Consider the following 23,942-nt stretch of genomic DNA (forward strand, 5'->3'; position numbering starts at 1 on the left):
AGCTAAAAAAAAAAAGCAATTTCAAAGTCAAACCAGTGAGCAAGCTTTAAAAGAAATAGCATAAGGATACCAGACTCACAAGCCTGAAGGCTAGAGTTTTAAGCCACTCCTGGATAGGAGGTAAGGGGGCCCTGACATGTGAGGGATGCTGGAACTGAGAACCATACGTACCTTTCTTGTCAATATACTAGAAACCAGAAAACCTCAATTCAGCGCCCTGAGGCATGGCATGGAAGTAAGCCATCTACCTCTGGGTGGAGCCACCCTTAAGAAATCCAAACATAACTTTGTGCCGTGACCTGGTATGAAGTCTGAACCTCATAATGTGTTTACAGTACATTATGAAATGGGTATCATTTATGAAAGTCCAAGTAGAAACCAGAGTCAAGGAATAAATATAACAAAAGACAGACAAGATTTATGACACTTAATTCAATTACATTTAAGACTCAACTGAATGGAGAACACACTTCATTCACAGACAGGAAGTCCAAGTCAATTTTTCTAAAACTGAGCTATACATTTAGCACTATTTCAGTTACAATCTTGATAGGGTTTGTTTTCACGGAAATCGAAATCTAATTCTAAATTATATACAGAAAATCTAATTCTAAATTATATATGGCCAAGAAAAGCCAAGATAATCCTAAAGAAAATGAGGTGGGGAGGAAGTTCCCCACTAGGTATCAACACCACAAAGATACAGCATTTAAATTATAATATGTTAATTTTAAGAGTTCTAGATATTAAGCTTAAGCCAAAAGGCAATCAATTCACGTATTAAAAACCCACACTCCAGGACAGGTCAGTTGGTATTAAAAGTGTACACTCCAAAAAGTCACTATTTCAAGGGCTTCTATTCTCCATCTCACCACACCTGAGGGGGAGCAGACAGCATAATGAACGTTCAAAAGGACTCCTAATTATGATAATAAAGGTATGCGTGCCATTTTAGCCATGTGGACTGGCTACAATGCCTCAGCCGCTCTCCTCACATCTTGCAGGAACTACATCTAAGACTTGTTGCCACAGCCTTGGAGATGTCCCCTAAGGCTAGATTTCTAAACGCTTCTACATCCAGTCATTAGTCCATTAGTCGGAGGGCATTTCCAGTTGCCTGATGTTCAACGACAAAGGGAACAAAGGCCTGTCTCCTGATACCCTCACACCTGCTGCCAGGAACCTCTGATGGGAGATGGTGGCTGGGAACTTAGAAGGACAGAGATGGGACCTCCCTTCTTCTAAAGCACCGCTCCACTTGGAGCAGGGTGCTGCAGTCTTTGCTTTTCCTCCTCACCTGCTCCTTCTCAGTCCTTTTTTGGCTCCTGCTCACCTCACTGGTCTCCGTACATCAGAGCACCCGAGAGCCGTCCTGGGCCTCTTCTTGGCAATGTCTTGTCTCATTTAGATACTAGGACTCCGCTCTTTCTCTCACACCCGATCCATCAGCAAGTCCTACCTTCCAAATATGTTCCCAGAACTTGACCGCTTCCCCCACCTCTACTGATGTCACCCTGTTTCAAGCCATCACCTCTCACTGATTCTGCAGTAACCTCCTAGCAGGTCTCCCAGCTTCTGACTTGCTGCTTGATGATCTCTTCTTTTCTCTTCACAATAACAAGGACATTTTAAAATATTTCTATATATCTATGTATGTATATACATGACTGGGACATTGTACACCAGAAATTGACATATTGTAATTGACTGTACTTCAATTAAAAAATTAAAATAAAATAATACTTCTAATCATATTTCTAAAATGTGAAATTTAATGAGTCCTCTTCTGACGATTCTTCAGTGGCTTCCCTTTGGAGTAAAAGCCAAATCCGTATGATGGGCTACCATGGAATCCAGCCCCCATTATCCATCTGACCTTTTCGCTAACTCGCACCGCTCTAGTCAACACGATTCTTCCCGCTTACTCTCCAAAGAGGCCAGGCTCACTTCTTCCACCAGGCTTTTCCCCTTGATACACTCTCTGCCTGGAGAGATACACTTTTCACCCAGATACCCCTGGAGCTGCTTCCTCACCTCCCTCAAATGTCATCTTCTCAGTCAGACTTTCCCTTCCCCCAAGAGTAGTTTTCTAGTCTCAAATTTTATCTCCTACTCACTTTAGTCTCTGTTTTGACTCCACTGAAACATGTTGTCAATGTCACACAACCTCCAAATGGCCAAATGCAATGGCCCTTTCTCTAGACTCATCCTACCTGACCCTTCATTACTTCATTAGCAAACCATCACAGCACTCCTTTCCTTTCTTGACATGGACCCATTCCCTCCTACTAGAAACATTTTCCTCTCTTGGATCAAGTGCCACCCAACTCTTCCAGCTCTCTTCTGCCATTCTTCCAGCTCCATCTCAGTCTCTTTTGCAGGCTTCTCTTCTACCCAATCTTTAAATGTCAGTTTCCCAGGACGGTTTATTCTGTCTTTTCTTTTTGCTCCCTGCAAACTCTGCTTAGATGGTCTCAAGTCATTGCTGTGGCTTTTAAGTACTACAAATAATGCTGACATTTCTGAAACGTCTAACTCCAGACAGCTCAAACCACTCCTCTGCACTCTGGATCAGCACTCTGGATTAACTTAACATCTTCACTTGGCTATCTCAATAGGTCCCCCAAGTTCCCCCCAAATGCCTCTTCATCCTCTTATCAGCAAATGGTACCACCATCTACCAGCTGTTCAAATCAAAACCTAGGAATCTTTTTTAAGATCGCCTCTTCCTCATATTTCACACTGATCCTTTAGTAAGTCATGCCATTCCTGCCTCTTAATTTTCTCAAGACTCTGTCCGCTTCTCTTTAACCCTCCGCTACCTTGCTGGTCAAAAACACCATCAACTGTCAGTTGGACTTAGCAATGAGATCCCACTAGACTCCCTGCATCAACTCTTGCTACCCACCCCCAACCCCACCACAACCTTATAGTTTATTCACCACACAATATCCACATATTCTCTTAAGACAGCATTCATAAACTGCAGGGTGACTCAATGGTAAATTGTGAAATGAATTTTGAGTATGAATTGTATACTTGGGTAAAAGCATAATCAGTATTTAAAAAGTAAAATAAATTTCAGTCAGATTTATGTTTGTATATAGGTCCTGAGTCAGGATACAAGATGCGTCTGTCATTGTAAATATCTGTAAAAGGCATTTACAGAGGCGTCAACAGGACAGACTCCACCGCCTACAAAGTCCTGCATTACCTGGCAGCTGCCTACCTCCCCAGCCTGAATTTCAAGTTTCTCCTTTCCCCATTACCCAACACTTTCTGGCTACATTGGCCTCCTTTTCAGTTTGCTGAATAAAAAGGATTATCTATGAGACAAGGACTCTTAAGTGTTTGTCCATTTTATAGATGAGGAAACTAATACACAGGAGATTAAGTAGCTTAGCCAAGGCTTTTTAAATGCCTCAGCTGGTACTTAAATCCTAAACTGCTTCAAATCCAAGCAATCTAGTGCCAGAATCACCACTGGTAATTACTACAGCATACTGCCTTACCCCATATACCAAGCAAGCTCTTTCTCAATTCACAGCCTGGGTCTATTTTGTACTCTGATCCTCAAGAGCAGACAGTTGATCAGTCTTGCTCACCAGTATATTCTTGGTACCCAGTAGAGCACAACATACTGAGATCGGCTGGGACCTGGGAACTTGTGCTGCAGTGCTTGCAACTGGACAAATATCTCCTTGAGCAACAGAACACAAGGAAACTATAAGGGACTAAAAATAACTGCATACAGGCACAAATTATGAACAATAAGACAAAAAAAGACCAAAAACCCAAATGTCACTTCCGAGGTGTCAGGAGCAAAAGCAGGGTAATGCGCGTGATCCCTGCACACAGCCTCACAGGGCGGTGCGGGGGGGACCACCTAAGCCACCCCTCTGGCCCCACCCCATTTAAGGGACCAGCTCACCCCCACTCAGAGAAGTCTTCCCCCTCAGAGAGTGAGCAAGGGAAACTGTTACTTGTTCTCGCTCCCTCATGCTACAGCATGGGTCCCAATAAAGCCTTGATTGAATTTCTTGTCTGGCCTCTTATCAATTTCTATTGATTTAGGAGTCCAGGAACTCTGGTTAGTAAAAATATAAAGCATACAGTGAATAAGTATTTCCTAAGTGAAGAGTATTTAAAAAGCATTGGTTTAACGGATAAATGATGATTAAATATAAGCGTATTTTCTACTGGTACATAATATTCACCTGTAGTTCCCTTCACCTTTTGCTAAATTTCATGCCCTCCTTCTAGTTTTCCAGTCCTTAATTTTGACCATTACAATTTTTCAGCCACTTCATTGTATCTCACTAAGGCTACTTCTGTCAACTCATACTAAGGGCTTTATTTTCTCCTTCGCTCTCATCTGCAGGCAAATTTGCTGGTAAATGAGTATAGTAACTTTTACACATGAAAATAAAATGAAATACCTTTTTACCAGCCACAGGATAGTCTAATGTGAAGAGTGTTTGCTTATACCACATAACTGGTAAAAATCAATATGAACTTACCTTCAAGACCAAGGTCTTTAAGGACATTATAACCACCTGGCTGCAGAAATTCTCCAACTATCCTGTCGGGCTCCTTTAAATCTCTCTCAATTACTGTCACCTTTCTTCCATCTCTGGAAAGCACTGCTGCTAAGGCAGAGCCAAGGACTCCAGATCCCACAATGATAACTTCTGGATCATTTTGAGAAGATACCAACGTAGATGCAGCTGCTCCTATTAAGGTTGTTTCTGAAATATTGGTTCCTTTTTTGCACTGTTAAAAAAAAAAAAAGTGAATTATGTAGCCACATTTGTTATCCTTAAATCATGCTACTACTATAGACACACTGGACTTCTGCACCTTAGGTAAAAACTACACCAGAAACGTTATCAAATCAAATGAACCATTACATTTTAAAACCCAATCAAATATAAAAAGCAATGATACCAAAATATTGCTAAGCAAAAATGTATAATAATATCCTAATAAAATTAAATATATATTCCATCTCCCAAATATACTCTAGAAAATGCTTCACACATTTAGAAATCCATACCAGGCCAAACAGAAAAAATGTTTACAAGGGGCTTCAAAGGCTTATAGGGAAAATTTTATCATTGATTAGCCAATTCTTCAAATATACACTGAGCATCTATTGTACGCAAATCATGTACAACTTCTGATATGACTTCATGTTGCAAACTATTTAGCACCTTTTAGGTATTTCCACTATTCATCTTTATTTTCTCCCTCTGAATCTTCATCTGAAAAATCTATTTTAATCTAAAATCACTTTTATACAACAAAAAGACTATCAAATCCTGTCTACTGACCTATTAATTGAGAATTATTCAACTTAAAAATTCCAAAGAACAACTAACTCATTCTGTCCCTTGTGATTCGACCTGTTCACAGTTTATTCCTTAACATAAAGAACATATTTAATTTATCCCTCCCCCCCCCCATCCTGATACTCTTCACAGAGCCTGGACAAACTACTGGCCTTCCAGTTTAGGAATAAGGACAAACATTAAACCTATCATAGTTAGGCTGACAGTAAACACCTTAACTTTGATTATAAGATGAAAAAGTCCTGTTTTGAGAGATTTCTGCTCATCAAGAGTAACAGTGCCTGTTGGGTTTTTTTTTAAATGAATTAATTCAATGTTGTAATAAGTATTTTTTCTTGGCATGTGGATTCACAAATACGAACACATCTCAGATACAGAACTTCAAGGAACCATCTTGAGTTCTCTGACCTTAGCATTAGGGCAAGACTAAATGCCACTGTGAAGGGGTTTTAATAAAAGACCTCAGGCAAAAAATGAAGGAGATAAAACCGAAAATCCTTTAGAATTTTAATTCTCTGTGATTCTAATATTCATTCAGCCTCTAGAATCGACCAGGGCCTTGTCCATTCTACTTTTTATAATTTCTCTTAGAGAAATTAGCTTTTCACAATTTCCTAATGGCCAGCACAACTGACTATATTTCAATTACTGTTCTGAGAGCAAGATAAACCCCTTTTGTCATCTTAGCCAATTTTTATTAGATTTTCTCCCTAAGATTCCCCTGCTGAGTACACACACACAACGACACACACACAATCCTGGAAGGGGAACTCTGGAGGAAGTTATATCTTTCAGAGCCTTGTCAGTAGATGAAGCACTAATGGGAACTTAGTACTCAATCTACCAACTATCTACTCAGTCTACCAACTCCCTGGTATTTAGGAAACAAGCCGAAAGCCTGAGGCATTCCCAAAGTGGAACCAATATTGACTGCTGGTAATTCAATTTCCTACCCTCAAATTTCCCTACTCCACATGGTGTAATGGCCACCTAGACTAACGATCTCGAGGGACATTCTCAGACAACACCACCAAGGATTTCAAATTGAGAATTAAAGACTTCCTCTCCCTCCTTTCCCATCGCGCCAACCCACACCCACCCAATCACTGAATTCAGCACTCCTGTGACGGTTCCTAACAGATGGAGACTGCCTTTAGACTAATGTGAACAGCTGCTACTTACCAGTTATGAATTAGGCATTTTGCAAACATTAAATTAAGCATTCAATTTCCTAACTACCAGCAAGGCTCGTGCCCTCCTCATCTAACAGAAGAGATACCAGATTTTTTCAGAAACTTAAGCAATTTGCCAAAGCTCCGACAGTCAGAAGGGGTGGAGCAATACTTCTAAACCAAGTTCTCTTCTGTACTCCTTGCAAATCTGTCCTGCAGATACAGTAAAAATGATGTGAATCTAGAACCCCCGAAGAGTGTATTACCTTGTAGGCCACACATCTGAACTTCACGTCACCATCACCCCTTACCTGGCCCACTGCTGTAGTCTCTGCCCCAATCCCCCTGCTCCCACTCTTGTGCTCTTGCAATCCAGTCTCCACACAGTAACTTAAATTCTCTTTTTACAAAGGAAATATCCAACATCATTATTTCCCTATTTAGAATCCTCCAGTGCTCTTGGGAAAAAGTATAAACACCCATTGCCAAGAGACCCTAAATATTCTGGCCTCAACATAAATTAACTGTAAACATTAATTTTTCATTTGACTACGACACTGATTTACTCAAGGCATTTTTACTCTACCAGGTTTTTAAATTGTTCTGCTATTTCCCCCAGGCAGTCATCACTTCTTATAATCAGTGGACTTACCTGAAGCCAGTTTCTTTCTTCGCAGGTTCAAATACAATCCTTACCCAAGGATTTAAATAAAACTTATTTTCATCACAGAAAGTGATTCTGTACTACTGATTCTACCATTTCATCTTTCATAATCAAATCAACATTCATAATCAACTCAATTTCATTTAGCAGTGGATCCACCAACATTAAATGAAACAAAGGTTTTCAATCATTCCTAAGAGTGTCAAGGATGTAGCCAGTCAAGAACTTAAAAAAAAATACGAAGCATGAGGTGTACTCGAGTATCTAAACGGCTGCCCTTCCTCTTTTAAAGAAGAAAATTTACATTTGAGTGACCCCAATGCTAATTTTAATATAAGACATTCATTTGCTTTGTTTGAATTCAACCTACCCTCCTAGACCCGAGCTGCTCTTTATTTTCTGGTCCAGTGGGGGATTTGGCCCAGAAGAAGCCAATGAAAGGTAAGGCTGACAGAATGTCCGAGAAGACGGCAAACTGGGAGCCGCTCTGCCGCCGCCCGGGGAGGGCCCAGCTCCGGGAGCGGCAGCGGTAGGAGAGCACCAGCCCCAGAGAAAGGAACACCAGCATGCACAGCAGGAGCTCCTTGTTGGCCAGAGAGACGAAGTCTCCGCATTTCTTATAAAAATAGGTGAAAGTGGCAATGCCCAGAAAAGTCCACATGGTTTAAAGGCTTCTTCGGTGACTCCGGGTCAATGTCGAGATCCTTCTTTTGGCTGTTGTTCTTGTGGTTTTGGTGCTTAGATATTCTCCCCAAAATGTGTTGCCAAACAGCACGAGGAACCAGCCAGGGTCCAGTAAATACCGTCACAGGATTGCGATACAATCAGACTAATTTACTAAGTCATATAAAGTTAGTAGTATAAAAGTATCTGAACCGCGGAAAGTTGTCCAGGATTTAAAAAGCAGTATTTAAAAATCGCCTGCTCCAACAGCTCCCGATCAGACTCTCCTCTTTCAAGCAATCCATCTATTTCCCTTTCTTTGTTTGGGGAGGGGGGTGTCCTGGGGGTTACTGCAGGTGATGTTTTAAATTTTAATGTTGGTTCGTCGTGCTGTGAAAATTGTTGTCTCACCCGCAGCAGGTGCCCCTTCAGAAGAACAGGAGGACAAAAAACAAAGAAATATCTTACGCTGGGAAAAATATCTTATATAAAAAAATATCTTAACGCCTCCGACAGTGATAGCGGGCCGGATCGGAAAGCACGAGGGCTGCGGGCGGCGCCGAGTGAGAGTCCCCTCCAGCCCGGGACCACCGCGCTCAGGGAGTAACCCCGGGGCTGCCTTCTCCCACCAAAGACGGCCTCGGATTCGAGACTGCAGCTCCGGGGCAGGGAAGCGCAGGCCGCACCTCGAGACTTCCTCCTCACCGCGCCTCCCGAAGCACCATCCCCCGAACCTTCCAGCCGGCGAACGGCAGTTCCCAGAGAGCTCACCCCGACGGCCTCCTCACCAGCATCCCTCGCTGGTAGCGGCTGCCGTCCCAGCGCGGTGCTTCCGCAGTAACCAGAGTAACCGCCTGGCGCCCTCGCTGTTCGCCGGCCCCGAGCACCTCAGCCGCCCGTGGGTTGGCCCAGGCGATGGACCAGAGGGCGGGGCCCCGCCACCGTCACCGCCCACCCGCGCCTGCCAGCCAATGAGCGCGCGCACCGCGCGGTAGGCCGAGATGGCGCTATGCCGCGTTTGGCCAATCGCAGGCGGCGCGGCCTGGGCGGTGACGCCCGGAGAGGCGCTGGGACGAGGTTGCGTGGTGTGAGGTGGGGGCGTGGGGAAGGAGGGGCGTGGGGATGGGGGCCCGGCGGCCAGGTGGGCGGGTGCGAAAGGGTGGCTGGTTCCCGACCGAGAGGGGCTGAAAAAGATCGTGCCCTAAGCGTCGCGGTCCCAGCCGCTGGGAACCTACCCGCGCCGAGGTGGAGCCAGTTCGGAGGAAACCCCTGCGGGGATATCCTCCTGCTAATGCCGGAATGTTTCCATTCATTCCGCTAGCGTTTACTGAACGCTTACTACCTGCCCGGCCCTGGAGTCAGAGATGAATCAGACAGCCATCTGTCCTGTGCCTACTGTATGTAGGGGACGCTAGAAAGAGCTACAGGTGCATACAGAATGTGACTTTCCAGCTGAATGGGTAGGAAGACGTTTACCAGAAGGAGGAGGAGGGATGTGCCAGGCGTTCCCATCCTTCACCCCATCAAATTGCACTTGTTACTGTGCCCAGGCTAAAGAGAACACGGATGGGCGTAGCCTCTATTCTCACAAGATAATAGGGAGGGTACGGTACGGTGCAAAGAAGAAAAATAGAGATGTGTCATAAGTGCCCTGAGAGAGTGGGTGGGCCAGGAACCATGGAAACAGGAGGCAATCATTCACTGGGTCTGGGGTGAATTAGGCAAGACCTCCAGACAAGTTACATGAATTCCGTCCAGGACAAGCATTCCAAGGGGAACAATAAAAGTGTCCAGGAGTCTCAAGATGAGAGCCAGTATTTGTTATGAGAATATAAAACTTACTTATATTTACTGAGGCTTAAGGCCAAGGTCTTTGCTCACTTTATTGCTTAATCCTGGATTGCCTATTTTAAACCCTAAGACTATGTACAAATCCTTTCTGCCATTTGGAGCACGGCTGAAGTGTCACCTCTTCCACCAAGTGTCCACTGGTCCTCACCAAGTGACATAATAGTTTATTCATACTTTATTGTCCTAATCTCTGAAGTGGTTACTACCCCACTAGTTCCTATGTTCCTTGAGAGAAGTATTGGTCAGTGTCTGAAAAATCAGGATCACCCACAGCATGTAGCACAATGTTTTGCATTTAATTTAGCCTCCATAAAAATGTATTTAGTGAAGGAAGGAAGGATGAATGAATGACAATGGTGCAGTAGGAAAACCAGGTGACTCGAATCAGGAGACCTAGATTCTGGCTGCCACTAACCAGCTTTGTGACCTTGGGTAAGTCAAAAGTCAGTCAACTTCTGGAGGGAGAGGGCAATGCCTTCATGAAATCTTAAGTTCCTTGTAATTCAGTACCAGACAGTTCACTGAGTTTAGGTAAGCATGGCACTTGTCATCATTTTCCACCCCAAATATTATGTTTTATCTGCTAGTGAAATAATTATGTATCAAAACACTTTCACAGGCATCATTTGACCCAAAACCATCTTAATTTTAAAAATAACAAATATGTAACTTAAGGAGTCTTGGCCAAATCACAGCTTAGAAATGATAAAACCAAAAGTTAAAATCCTGATCTCCAAATCTTGTGTTTCCTCAATACCCTTCATTATCAATAACTGCTTTAACTTTTCTCCATTATAAAACCAAAACTTTTGAGTCTTTCCCTGACAAAATTCCTCACTGGTCTCCACAAATTCAGCTGTTTGAACTATATACCAAATTAAAAAGAAATCAAGCAAATCAATTTGATGTGTGGGAAATCATTTTCCTGATGATAATTCTTCAATCAGCTACTTGTTGGTACCTATGAGTTCCTAAATCGCCAAAATGACAGAAGGCTTGGGCAGCTGACTCCTATAGAAGAGTATACGATACCACCTGGATGATTGTTACTTGATTATCCTGTACTAGAGATTATCGCAAGAGGATTTTTTTTTTCTTTTTCAGTAGAGTAACTTTTTAATCTTTTGAAAGCCACGTTCTTCATGTGTGTACAGTCCAAGATCCACTTCCCATTTGGGGCAAAAAGAGCATCTGTGATACCCAGCACAGGGCACATTCAGAACGCCTGTACTTTCTGAATTAAATGCTATCTAACCATCACTTGAGTGTTTGAATCTTGGCCTGGCTGCACTTATGCAAAGACAAAAATCTGTCACTCAAGCCTGAAGAGAAGATAGTGAAATATGACACAAAATCACCCACTTGCTGGCAATAAGTAATAATACTTTCATAATTATGACAAGAGCTGACACTTTTATGGTATGGGCAGCATTCAAAATGTTTTTTCATTTATTAGCTAATTTTGTCCTTACAACCACATTATCAGGCAGGTACTATTTTTAGCCCCATTTTACAGACAAGGAAACTGAGGTACAGGGAAGTGGTCACACAGCTGGTAAGTCAGTAGGAAATCTCTCTCAGGAATCTAGGAATGTTTGACTAGATTGCATTTTTTTTTTCTCCTTAAGGGAAAGGTCTAGCTTACTTTTAAAAACAAACAAAAAAGCATGTCTGGTCTTTTCATCCCATTGCTTAATCGATTCTGTACTCTGTTGGCTTCATTTGGCCTGACAGGCTTAAACTTGTGCCTTTTCAAGTGCCATTCTCAAAGCCTTTCCCTCCTTTCTTCAATTATTACATTCTTTAAGACACAGATTAATCATCATATCTTTCTCTTCAAGTTTTCATAACTCCACCTCTTTGTCATAGCAATCACCAATTTGTATTATAATTATCAATTTCCATACACCTTTTCCAACAGATTCAACTTTTAAGGCAGGACCCATGTCTTACTCACAGTTGTATACTCAGCACTTGGTATATAGTAAGCATTTTTCAATGTATTGAATTCAACCTTTCCTTTCTTCATTTTATCCCATTTTTTTGGAGGGGTGGGTACCAAACTGAGTAATTCCCTTTTCACTAATGTTTTGATTTGCAACATATTAGAAACACATTAGATCAAAACTTTCTTGCTCACCATTCACATCATCCAAAAAGACTTAATGCCACTCATTTACTTGTTCTACATCTCCTTAGTACTAAACTGAATCTTTTGCAAATTCTGGTTGCAAGTGATGGAGCCAATTCTATTAATTTGGAATTTTGTTTTGTTTTTCTTTTTCTCCTTGAATATTGCTCACAAAGCCATAATTAGAGTGTATGCCAATCCAATTCAATATAATAAATATGTATCAATGGGCAACTTTGTGTCAGGCACTGTGCTTGGTGTGGGGAGTGAAGTAGTGAACAGAACAGACAGAACCAGTCATTTCAGAGTTTAGAATTTAATGGATAAGAGAGCAGCAAACAGGTAATTAAAGATGGCATTTGTGTCCCAAAAAAGGAAAGTACATATTGCTCTGGAGGGTAAGAAGATACAAATTAGGCTAGGGGTCAAGGAAAGTCAAACAGAGGGAGTTAGTTACTTTTAAGCTGAGGTTTGAGGAGTTAGTGGGAGTAACCAGATATAACTTCTAACCGTCAATGGCAGTGGCCACACCTTAGATTTCTTTTCTCCTTTTCCCACACCTGGGTTTTTTTGTTTGTTTTTGTTTTTGTTTTCCTCTCTCTCTTAATAAAACACTAATGACTACAGCTGTCAATAGAAGTGTTTCACTGAATTGTTTTTTTTTATTGGGATATTCACTTTATTTTTTTTTTTTATTTTTATTGAAGTGTAGTCAATTTACAAAGTGTCAATTTCTGGTGCACAGCAGAATACTTCAGTCATACATATACATACAAATACTCCTTTTCCTATTCTTTTTTATTATAGGTTACTACAAGATATTGAATATAGTTCCCCATGGTATATTGTTTCACTTTATTGTTGATGGCAGGAGGATGGGAAAGATAAGGATTCTATTTTTCTGGACAATCTAACTTGGTATCCTTCATCTACACTCAAGGAGTTGACAGTCTAGTAGAAACACATACCCTGGAACGACACTCTTGGACATGAGCATAAAACATATAAGCACGACACCCACTCAGTAACTACTGAGCACCACTCTGTGCAGAGAAGGCACTGCATCAAACTGCACCAAGCTTGCATTTTCAGAGCAAACCTAACCCACTTCAATCTATAATTATCTCGAGCTCCTCAGATTATCAAATTATTAAGTCAGAAGATGGAGGGTTCAGCATAATAAGTATAGTCTAAAAGTTGGCAAGAATAAAGGAGTCATCCGAAAAGCTGCACATTTTCCTACCATTATTAGTCTATCCTCACATCTGTCCCTCCCACTGTCATTTGACCTCTGCTAAACACGTATCAGGCATGCGGTACATTTTTGTTGAATGAATGATTATGTTGCTTGAAAAGAATTACATAAACTCAAATACAGAATTAAAAGCAATGAGTTTTGTCATTTCCATGATTTCAGAAACAGACTGGCAACGGTGAATATGTTGGACTAATGTATAAGAGGGCAACAGTCACAGACCATACTCCCCTACTTCTCACCATCAGTAAGGGAATTTCTACAGCACTAAGGAGAAGGCCCATTTGGGAGATCAAACTTGGATGACTGGAATGATGGAAGCAAACCCTTACCTCAGGCGCCATAATAGATACTTATGTCTGCATACCTTCTGACTGGCTATCAAGCAGCTAAGGCGTGAGTTCCCTCCCACATTTGTGAATACATGCATTAACATGAATTTCTCCATTCCACTGTGGGGAAATAAAACATAAGCCCCTACTTTGAGTAGGAAAAAAAAAAATGAATACAGGAAGAAGTCTTTTCTTAATTAAAAAGAAGCCTATGAAGCCAATCAGTTGTAAATAAGAACACTTGACTTATTCAGGTGCTGAATATTTTGTGCTGCTAAGAAAAACAGAACATTTACTTCTTCTGGAGCTAAACAAAGAAACTATTTGCTGATTAATCAAAGTGAGGCAAAGGCTTCAAACAGGATTAAATTTGACTATGTTAAATTCTCCACTGTTAAGTGACAAATCTCTCTTGTTTTCCTAATTTTCAATCCAAGGAGACAATGATTCTTGCCAATTTTTTAGTAATGGAGCCCATCCTAACCCACCTAGTCTGAACATCTGTGCTCCTGCAGACATCAAGGTCTGCCGGACAGGTTTCATGTCACTGTGGGCAGTCATGAAACACAGCATAGGGCTGGTGACAGGACATCAACTGTGCCAGTTGTTAATCTCTTCAGATGCAAAATAACTACAACTGAACTTGCTATTTTGTCTTTCCTGACTTAAACTGAATCCCTTATTTCATGAACAACAACAAAAAATTCAGAAAGCTGAACCAAATAAAAGTGTTTTCAATAGTCTACAAACTTGAAACACAATATAGTCTTGTGTTTTTATAATACCTTATTCCTCAGGGTCCCTGAGGCTGGTCATAAAGAATCCACAAGGTGGAAAATTTGGGGCTGTATTGCTACTGAAAATGTGTGGAGGACACTAACTGATGGAGATGGCTGAACATAAAACATACCATCACTAGACTAGCCAATCTTTAGACTCTGCCTTCAAAACTCTATCCCATTTCCACTCTATACTGAAATTCCTCTTGGAGAAGAGAAACGCCAAAGCACATTTCCTATAGTCTTACAGGAAATACACCTGTCAAGAATGATGATCTTGAAAGAACTTTTTGTGATATTTAATACCAGACGTGTGTGGCTACTGAGCACTCAGCAAGTGGTTCGTGTGACCAAGGAACTCAATGTTAAACTTCACCTCCTCTTAGTTAATATATATTTAAACTTAAAATACCCACACGTGGCTAGTGGCTATTGTACTAGACAGTGCAGTTCTGGATACTACAAAAGTTAATTTTCAACAAACAAAAAAGCATTTGGAAAAAATTAGTCTTTTCTTCCTTAAGACCTAACAAAATAGCCAGGGAATGACACTATCTGTTCAAAAAGAATCTTTCTCCGGGAAGGTCCCAGAGGCCAGTAAGCATCTATTGCCACTCCATCAGGCAAGAGGAAGTAAGGAAACTTAACGGCAATCTCAGCTTCAGTCCCCCAGGACTTCTCTTCATGTGTTCCTTTGAAGTCTTTCCTAGCTTACCTTAAATTAAAAATCATTCCTCTTCTTCTCCAGCACTGGCAGTATCTCTCACTGGGCAGATCCAATGACCTCGTGATCAGGGTCTTCCCATCCTCTAAGCTGGGGGTTTGATTTTTCCCCAAATGTTCTGGCAAACAAACCAAAGAAACTCTGTAATACCATCATCAGTGAACACCTTAATTATAATGGTCCAGTAAGAAAAGATAAGAAAAGAAAAGAAAAAAACAAAACAGACTTTGGGACTCAGGAGGGAGATGAATTGGGGACTGAAAATGAAGAGATGAGGTCCATCTCCCCAGAACAGTTTTTCCAAGTCCATTCATGAGGAAAATTGTCAACTTCAGGAGACTCAGAAGATTTTTCTATGTGAATTTTCTGATGCTGACTGAGGTAGGCACTTCTGCTAAAGCATTTCTCACAGTCGGCACATTTGTAAGGTTTTTCTCCTATATGGGTCCGCCGGTGCCTGATGAGGTTAAAGCTCTGGCTGAAGCACTCCCCACAATCAGGACACTTATACGGTTTTTCTCCTGTGTGCGTCCTTTGGTGAATGACCAGGGTGGAACTCTGACTGAAAGTTTTCCAACACTCAGAACATCTGTAAGGTTTTTCTCCTGTGTGTGTTCTCTGATGTCTAATGAGATGGGAGCTGAGGCCAAAACTCTTTCCACATTCACAACATTTATATGGTTTCTCTCCTGGCTGGAGTCTGCATTCTTCTATCACATTGTAGTTTGGACTCAAACTTTCTTCATATTCAGAACTTTCATAGGATTTCTCTCCTGTGTGTGTTTTCCGGTGTGCAATAAGGTTTGAACTTCGACTGAAATTCTTCCCGCACTCTGTGCACTGATAGGGTTTTTCTCCTGTATGTATTCTCTGATGCTTCATTAGAGTAGAATGACAACCAAAGCTTCTTCCACACTCAGGGCATTTGTAGGGCTTCTCACCTGTGTGTGTCCGCTGATGGCGGATCAGACTAGAACTCTGACTAAAACTCTTTCCACAATTGGGACACTTGTAAGGTTTTTCTCCAGTGTGGGTCCTCTGATGTTCTACTAGGACATAACTGTGGCTGAAGCATTTCCCACAAACTGGACATTCATACGGTTTTTCACCTGTATGCGACCTGTGATGCTGAATAAGGTGAGAGCTGCTGCTGAAACTCTTCCCACACTCAGGACATTTATAGGGTTTCTCTCCCGTGTGAGTTCTTTCGTGGATAATAAGATGGGAGGTGTTGCTGAAGCTTTTCCCACATCCGCCGCACTGGTAGGGCTTCTCCCCTGTGTGTGTTCTCAGATGCTGAATCAGGTGAGAGCTGCTACTGAAGCACTTCCCACACTCAGAACATTTATAAGGCTTTTCTCCCGAGTGGGTCCTTTGATGAGTACGCAAATGAGAACTATTACTGAAGCTTTTCCAACACTCAGAACATTTGTAGGGTTTGTCCCGGAAGGATGCATTCTGCTGGACAGAGGCCCTGGTGTGTTCTCCTGAGTCCCATCCCCGGTGAATAGGTTCTTCCTCCTCTTTTCCTGTAGAATTTTCCTGATTCTCTGAGTTGCCAAGATGATTCTCACAGGAATCATCACACTCAATCTCACCTCCTTGGGACCATGTCAATGGCATTTCTTTTGTGTCTTTATGCTTACAATATTGTGGGCAGTCACTTTTAGACCACTTTGAGGCTCTCTCTTTAAGTTTATCTGCCTTAGAGTTATTATGTTGAACAGTTTCCAAATTATTCTTACTTTCACCTCCTGCAAGAATAAACAAACACTCTAAACACATTCCCCAGTCTCTGCCAGGGGAAAGAAATTCTGAATTTCAGTTGAAGAGAAAATAACAAACTCAAATCTCATAAGCTATTTTATATTTGTAAAGTTTTAAAAGCTGGTTTTACTTCTTTTTCTCTCTGTGTTCATCAGAAGCAGGTGAATTTTTCTGTACTTATAACAACACTAATGAAGTATCTGAGTAATTGTCAGCAATTGCTAAGGGAGGTATCAGTCTAAAAATAAGTTCATCAAATTTTATTCTAGTTTTTTTTTTAAGTAGGGAAGAAAGTGAATAGAGGTGAAAACTAGACAAGACCTTAGATAAAACCTGAGCAAACACAGAAATAACAATGATACCCACTACTTGAGAACAGTAGCTTTGCATATAGTGTATTAATAATCCTAAAAACATGTGAGACAGATATTATCATTCACATTTCTTAAAGATAAGACAACTGAAGCTGTAAGTTAACATAGCTTGTAAATGACACAGCAGGGAATCAAGTTAAAGTCTGTCTCATTCTAATTCCTTGTTCTTTCCACACATTCTATAGCACATCTTGTGATGAATTTTCAAAGGATTTGGATCTTCTTGATCCCTCACCTGTAAAAATGCTTTTCAAACTCTCCCTCTCTGTGAAGCCATCAGAATCTGAGACCAACAATTTTTGCTCTTGCTCCATCACAATGGTCACAGCCAGGTTAGGGATCAGAAATCCTGCAAAAGGAAAACAGGTTATGTTTGGAGGCATTTGTGAAAATTTGGTTTTCTTCCTTCCCAACCATTGCAACATAACAATTCTAAGCACATAATATTCTGTGGAACATACTGAAATAAGAAACACAGACTTTAAAAGTCCTGTTAGAAAAAAAAAATCTTATCTCAGACACAAGTGTTTAGAATTAAGGGTTAAGCCAATTTACCTTTTCTAAGGAAATGATTAAAAAACTAAATGCTCACATTAAAGTCTGAAGATCAAGCTTCAGAAATAGAATGAATACTAATACTCACTGTCCACTTGGAACTTAGAAACACTTTTAATTGAAAAAAAAGGCACCAATATTAAGACTTTAAGGAATCAATATGCAGGTATAAGCAGCAGCTAAAAAGAACTCCGTTTAGTGTAGAAAGAATAACTGGGTCCTTGACAGAAGGATGAAACCTCTGAAGTCAATTTCAAAAGAAAGTCAGGATTTATATAACTCTTAACAAGAAACTAGGACAAAGCAGGGCTAGAGTAATTATGGCCAATTATCTCTAAATATAAAAAGGAGGCTAACAAGGGAACTCTTTCCTAAACTTTTACTCTCTACCATAATCCCAATATCCCTTTCAGTCTAAACTTTATTTTCTGGACCCAACTACAATCCCTGACCTACTTTATGGGACTGGAAATGTGATCTTTCACTGAAAGGTGGTTATATATGGACTTGGCATCCATTTGGGGATATAAAGAATAGCATAATTCAGGAAAAAATGAGAGCTTAAAAGAAGGATATACAAAGGCACACAGAGAAAACAAAAGATGGCGTACTTACAATTTTCATCCTGTTACTGTCTATAATGTGCCCACGCAGTAAACTAAACACATAACATTTCTCATTTACTTCTCACAATAGCCCTCAGAAGTGTATAAACAATTACCAGCATGTTATAGATTAACGAAACAGACATTAAGGAACTTTTCCAAGGTTAACAAGCAGAATGTGGTAGATCAGGGTCCAGTCCCAAGCCCGTTTGGACACGACTTTCACACCCTTATTTAACAGTGAACTAGAGCAGGAAGCAGAGCTGGGGGGTAACTCCAACCTGCAAATGATCAGGACCTTTCTTCTTGAGTGTGTTGACTGGAGTTTTAGAAAATCAATTAATATCCCTAGACCTTATATAAAGGGAGCTGGCATTCCCTAAGAATTCTCAGGCTAAATGAAACTCGTCTAAATTACAAAAATTCCCAGTGTTTGTGGGGGAAGGGAATATACCTGAAAGCAAAAAGAGAAAAAAGAAAAGAGTAAAGCTGTTCAAATGGAGTAATACGCTTTGCTCTCTGAGTTACACATTTCTATCAAAGTCTTTACAAAAGAAGCAAGAGTCTAGGTAACAGATACCTGTGATACCATTTTCCCTGCTAAGAAACTATTAACTTTGGTAACAAAGGAACCCTTAGGAACACTGGCTAAGCAATATGGTAGCAAACTCAAGGCCATAAATTGTATTAAAAGACTGTCCTTAAGCTGTCACTCCACAGAGAAGGGCTGTTTTCACTGTCCTACAGCAAAAAGGTGATTAGGATGGGACGGTGCTTGGATTAAAAAGACTTCCTAAGAAAATGCACTGCCTGAAGCTTAGCTCTAAGAAGCGCTAGCAGGGAGCACAGGCTGGGTGCACTGCGGGGTGAAGTTCCAGGAGAGCAGATCGTCTCCAGTCGACACGGTCCTTCCGGGGACCCCACAGGAGAGGGAGGCGCGGCGGCCGGTGCGGCGAGATGCTGGGCCTTCGCACCTGCCGGCAGCGGCACCCCTCTCCTGAACGTACTCTGCAGCCTGGGAGGTGCAGCTTCCGTTCCTCCGGCCCGCAGCCCTCAGCTCCCTTCCCCCCGAGAAGGGACTCACTGTTCTGGGGGCTACACACAAGGCGCCCCGCACCCCCAGCAGGCCCAGCTGTCCCGGAATTAGGAGACCCCTCTCCTGTTGACCCTACCAACCCAGGGTCCTCAACTCCCAAACCCGGAAGACAGAAACAGGAAGTCACCCTATCGTCCCCAGCGGGCTTTGCGGGAGCCTCTCTAGGAAACAGCGATGGCCAGCTCTCGTTGGTTTTAACCCTTAGGATCGCGGACAAGAAGGAGCGCGCTGGTGGATTTCCTTTCTGTGTGCCATCTGTCGTTTGCCGACTCTGATACTCATTCCTCACATTTGTCAGGCCGCTTATAATAGAGGGCTAATTGGAGCTTATACTTTTCCTTGCCATCAAGGCATCATCTTCTCTTGTGATGCCTGCTCTTCGAACCCAGACTCCATGCTGCAAGGAAGCCCAGATCACTAAGAGAAGCCACTTGAAGCTATTCTGGCTTGAGGGAGAAAGCCTTTAAATGACTTCAGCTCCAACCAACAACACACGGCAACCACATGAGACCCCATGTGAGAACCCCCTAGCGGACTCCAGTTACCCCACACACACACCCCGAACCATGAAAGAAAATCATAAAATAACTATGTTTACTTGAAGCTCCTTGGTTTTGGAATGAATTTGTTATGCAGCCATGGACAATCAACTGTGGCTCGCGCTTGAATTCTTTTCTGCACGAAGCCAAGGACCCACACTTGGCAGGGCACGTCGTCCCAGGGGCTCAACCGAGACCTGGGACTCAGCCCTCCTCAAGCCCCACATCCGTTTTCCTGCATCATAAGGACCTTGAGGAGATTGTCAGTGAGGGATTAAAGGAAAGTGAGGGTAAGTGGAAGGAGGAGGAAAGAGGTCCTTGTCACATAGTGGCAGAGATTTGGCAACACTGTGTTGTCATCTGTGCTAACGTGGAAAATAAGAAGTATACCTACTGAACTCAATAATCTTGGCCAGGAGTCAACAAACACGTTCTGTAAAGGGACAGAGAGTAATTATTTCATGCTTGTGGGGCATACCATCTCTGTTACAGCTACTCAGCTCTGCCATAATTGCACAAAGGCAGCTATCTGCCAAATTAGCAAATAGGCATGTTCCAATAATACTTTACTTACAACATATGGACAGCCTACTCATCAGCAGTATTTTGCTGATACCTTTTCCAACCTAAGAGATTTCAAGATAGTTATTAAAAGTGCCACATGGCTTCTTTTCACTGCCTATGATAAAATGCAGGAGAAGAGAGAGAAGAGAGAGAACCAGCCCTTGAATATATAGGAGCTAGAAACTGCTGCATTTGGAAAAAAAAAATTTTTTTTTCTCATCCTACCTCTCCAGATGGCAAACATGCTAAAATTAAGAAATAGCTTCTGGGAAAAGTTCAAATATCCGGGGCTTCTAGGAAAACATGGTCTAAATAAGGGTCAGCAAATCACAAAAGGCCTTTTACAGATCTTAAGGGTTTGTCTTGAAGAGCTTCTCTGTTGAACAATCAAATACCAAAGAGTCTTAAGGGCCTTGACTCTAAGCAATCACACAGAGGCCAAGGCCGAAATGGGTTTAGCTCATGAAGATTGCTGAGTGTCACTTTTGTTTAACAGAATGAGTTATATATTGACCTAACAAAGGCCTCAAGATTTCTGAAATGTCTTGCTGGGACTGAGAGGCACAGAGACAGCACAACTTGATAAGAGGGCTTGGGAATCCCCAAATTTTTCTGGCAGGAAACAGGCTATTAAAACTACTCAGCCACAAACATGGGCTACTGTTGACAGGAACCAGAATATGACACCCCAAAATGTGCCCCTTTGACATAAAAATTATTTTGAGCTGAAGGCAGTTAAGAAGCAGAGAACAGGAGGAAGGGTATAGCTCAGTGGTAGAGTGCATGCATAGCATGCATGAGGTCCTGGGTCAATCCCCAGTACCTCCTCTGAAAATAAATAAATAAATCCCCCCCCCCATTTTTAAAAAAATAATAATATGAATAAATAAAGTAAATTTTTAAAAAATAAAATTATACCATGATCTGATGTGAAGAAAAAAATAAAGCAGCAGAGAACATAGAAAAAGCTCTCTCACTGCCCTCTTTTTTTCTACCTAAAGGCAGAATATCAATGCTCCTTTGCTTGAGATGACTCAGCACCAGATGAATCTACAAACAAACGTTACTCCATTAGGTCCCTGCCATATATTTACTTTCCCACAGTTTGCTGCCCTTGGAAGCCTAAACCATCTTCCTTTGTCTTATCATTTCTCTACTGATTCATTGTTCTTTGTCGAAGATGTTATATAAGCCAGAGAGCTAAGCTACCTTTTTGAGTTACTCTTTCCCTGAGTCTCTCCCATGCATGTATGAGATTATGCATTAATAACTCTTCTTTGTTTTTCTTTTCTTAATCTGTTTTTTGTTGCTGTTGTTGTTGTTCTGGAGACCCCAACTGAGAACTTAGAAGGGGAGAAGAAAAATTATTTTTTCCCTCTCTTACATTAGCAAAAAGATAATATCTAAATTTTAGGACATTTCTGGCCTTAGGGAAGAATTAGGCTTAGATGAGGTCATGAGAATGGGGCCGTAGTGATGGGATTAGTGCCCTTACAAGAAGAGACACCAAAGACCAATCTGCTTCTCTCTCTCTTTCTCTTCCTCTCTCCACGCCAGCTGAGGACACAATCAGAAGGCAGCCATCTGCAACCAGAGAAGATAGCTCTCACCAGAACCCGACCACACTGGCCCCTGATCTCAGGCTTTCAGCCTCCAGAACCATAAGGAAATAGATTTCTATTGTTTAAGCCACTCAGTATATGATATTTGATTATGGTATTTTGTTTCTTGAGATGACTAATACAGTTCTGATCTGATCATATGATCAGAATGGCTCACATTGAATTGTCCATTGTCAGGTTCTTGCCTTTGTAGGGATATTTGCATTTTAAAAGAGAAGGTGGTCAAATGATCACTGATTGGCAGTTGGTGCAAAGCTCTGTGGTGAGAAGCAGTGTAATGTTCTAATCAGCAAATTCATGGCCTCACATTCAAGATTTGTGACTCTTTACTAAGAAATTGAACTTCTCTAAGCCTCAATAACTTGGGGACAGTGATACTCATCTTCCAGAGTTCTGCGGATTATTTTTATTCCTTTTAGTGGTGGGCTTTCTGGTGCTTTCAGCAGATCTTTGGCTCCTTTTCTTCTCTTCATCATCCTCCCCCACCCTTCTCCCTGCGTTGTTTGGCCTGGGGGTAGGTACAGAAAATGGCGACTGAAACAGTCACTGCTCCCAGTACCTGTGCCCCTGACTCAGCACCTCCAGGGTGGAGCCAGGTAGACTGTTAAGGAAAAGCTGGGCTGGGCCTACTCGTAAATCTAAGTTTAACAAGTGTCGATTTACTGATCTGAGTTCTGCTGGGCTAATATGTAATCTAAGTTAATAAGTGTTGATTTGCTGATTCCATGCTCATGATTTTTTTGCTAGCCAGCTGGATTTTCAGAGATACATATCTGGCCTTGGAATGTCGGTTTGCTGCCTCCCCACCTCTGCTTTTGTGATGATGCTGCTAAAGCTGTTCCATGCCCGGTGGCCAAATACCCCAAGTTTGTAATTAACCCTATAAAACCTCATGCACATGTCTTCGAGGTGCTTAGAGCTTTGGAGCAGAAGCCCCTCTGAGCCCACCGGCATAATAAATCTTGAGTACTCCAACCCTCCGAGTGGTGCTTGTTTCTTGGCTGGCCTGTCGTTTCCATAACAAGAGTAGAGACTCCGCTTAGGGAAAGAGTATGAGCTGGCACAGAGCACCAAAGATATCAGAAGCCCAAGAACCATAGATCCCCAATACAGAGGATTGCTTTATTGAAATAGATACCAAGAAAATTGCAACATCTTTTCTGAAGGTGGGTGGGAGGGCTGAGTATATGGGCTGTGGGGGGAAAGAAATGTCTGTATGGATTTGATTCTGGTGTTACAGCAAGTCAAAGCGCTCAGCAGAGCAGAGCCTAGATTGTGCCTCTGCTATTAGCTCGGATGGCTCTTTCCCTAGTCACATTAGATGCTCAAGATTCTAAACCGTGACAGCAGGTGGCACCAGACTCAGCTGTTTGGTGAAACTGCCACAAAATAGAAATTACGCTGCAGAGTAATCCATCCGTGTATAATCGCAAAGAATCTTGATGCGAACATAAAAGTAATACTTGTATCAATTAGATTTAACAAAAATAAACCTGAGTGTAATCAAGGATTATGGAATTAATTACTGGAGAGAGAGGAGGAGAGACTATTGTCCTGGGTGCCGAATAACCAGTCTTCAGAATATTAAGGGTCATGTCTCCTCTTTGGCCAAAGGTTTTCTCTAAGGTGAGTTGTGTCCAATGTTAACTTGGCACCCACCCTACTGCAAGCCCATTTCCCCTAGAAGACAAAAGATCAAGATTAAGCAGGCCACATTCCTGGCGATGGAAGAGAATTCCAGTTGGTAGGGCCAGATCTATTTCTTGGAGCCACAAAGCTGTATAAAGCAGAAATTTGCAAGATTGGTCTCAAATTATGCAGGAACCCAGAAGAGGAGGACACCATTTGGAAATGTGAGGTGTGAGTACACATTGTAAAGCCTGGTCTATGGCTGTGAG

The 23,942-nt window shown here is 41.8% G+C and overlaps 2 protein-coding genes across 7 annotated transcripts in view; both read right to left on the reverse strand.

The window, feature by feature from the left end:
* Positions 1 to 8,768, reverse strand: part of SQLE (squalene epoxidase) — a 21,882-nt gene extending 13,114 nt beyond the window's left edge. The window contains exons 1-3 of one of the 4 annotated variants that reach the window (XM_032468302.1): positions 8,622 to 8,768; positions 7,558 to 8,276; positions 4,521 to 4,773 (exon numbers count right to left, since the gene is read on the reverse strand). In XM_032468302.1, coding sequence (XP_032324193.1) covers positions 4,521 to 4,773; positions 7,558 to 7,848 — 544 coding nt within the window. In that variant the 5' untranslated portion in view covers positions 7,849 to 8,276; positions 8,622 to 8,768. Of the gene's footprint in view, positions 1 to 4,520; positions 4,774 to 7,557 lie in introns of all 4 variants that reach the window. The other 3 variants (XM_032468304.1, XM_032468303.1, XM_006179722.3) reach the window with 3 other exon arrangements.
* Positions 4,638 to 19,433, reverse strand: ZNF572 (zinc finger protein 572). 3 transcript variants are annotated; one of them, XM_032468306.1, is made up of 4 exons: positions 18,234 to 19,433; positions 17,299 to 17,412; positions 14,914 to 16,676; positions 4,638 to 4,773 (listed from the first exon to the last, which is right to left on the reverse strand). In XM_032468306.1, the coding sequence occupies exons 2-3, from the start codon at positions 17,375 to 17,377 to the stop codon at positions 15,157 to 15,159; spliced, it is 1,599 nt and encodes a 532-aa protein (XP_032324197.1). In that variant the 5' UTR covers positions 17,378 to 17,412; positions 18,234 to 19,433; the 3' UTR covers positions 4,638 to 4,773; positions 14,914 to 15,156. The 3 variants fall into 3 exon arrangements, with proteins under 3 accessions (XP_032324197.1, XP_006179785.2, XP_032324196.1); XM_006179723.3 differs by having other exon boundaries at positions 19,308 to 19,423; XM_032468305.1 differs by having other exon boundaries at positions 17,299 to 19,433.
* Positions 19,434 to 23,942: the final 4,509 nt, after the last annotated feature.

This window comes from Camelus ferus, chromosome 25 (genome assembly GCF_009834535.1).
Source record: "Camelus ferus isolate YT-003-E chromosome 25, BCGSAC_Cfer_1.0, whole genome shotgun sequence".
Taxonomy (NCBI): domain Eukaryota; kingdom Metazoa; phylum Chordata; class Mammalia; order Artiodactyla; family Camelidae; genus Camelus; species Camelus ferus.

Coding starts and splice junctions, on each gene's coding strand:
- ZNF572 (XM_032468305.1), bottom strand. CDS start 17,488: ATGTTGCAATGGTTGGGAAGGAAGAAAACCAAATTTTCACAAATGCCT. Junction 16,677..17,298: donor TTTGAAAAGCATTTTTACAG/GTGAGGGATCAA, acceptor TTATTCTTGCAG/GAGGTGAAAGTAAGAATAAT.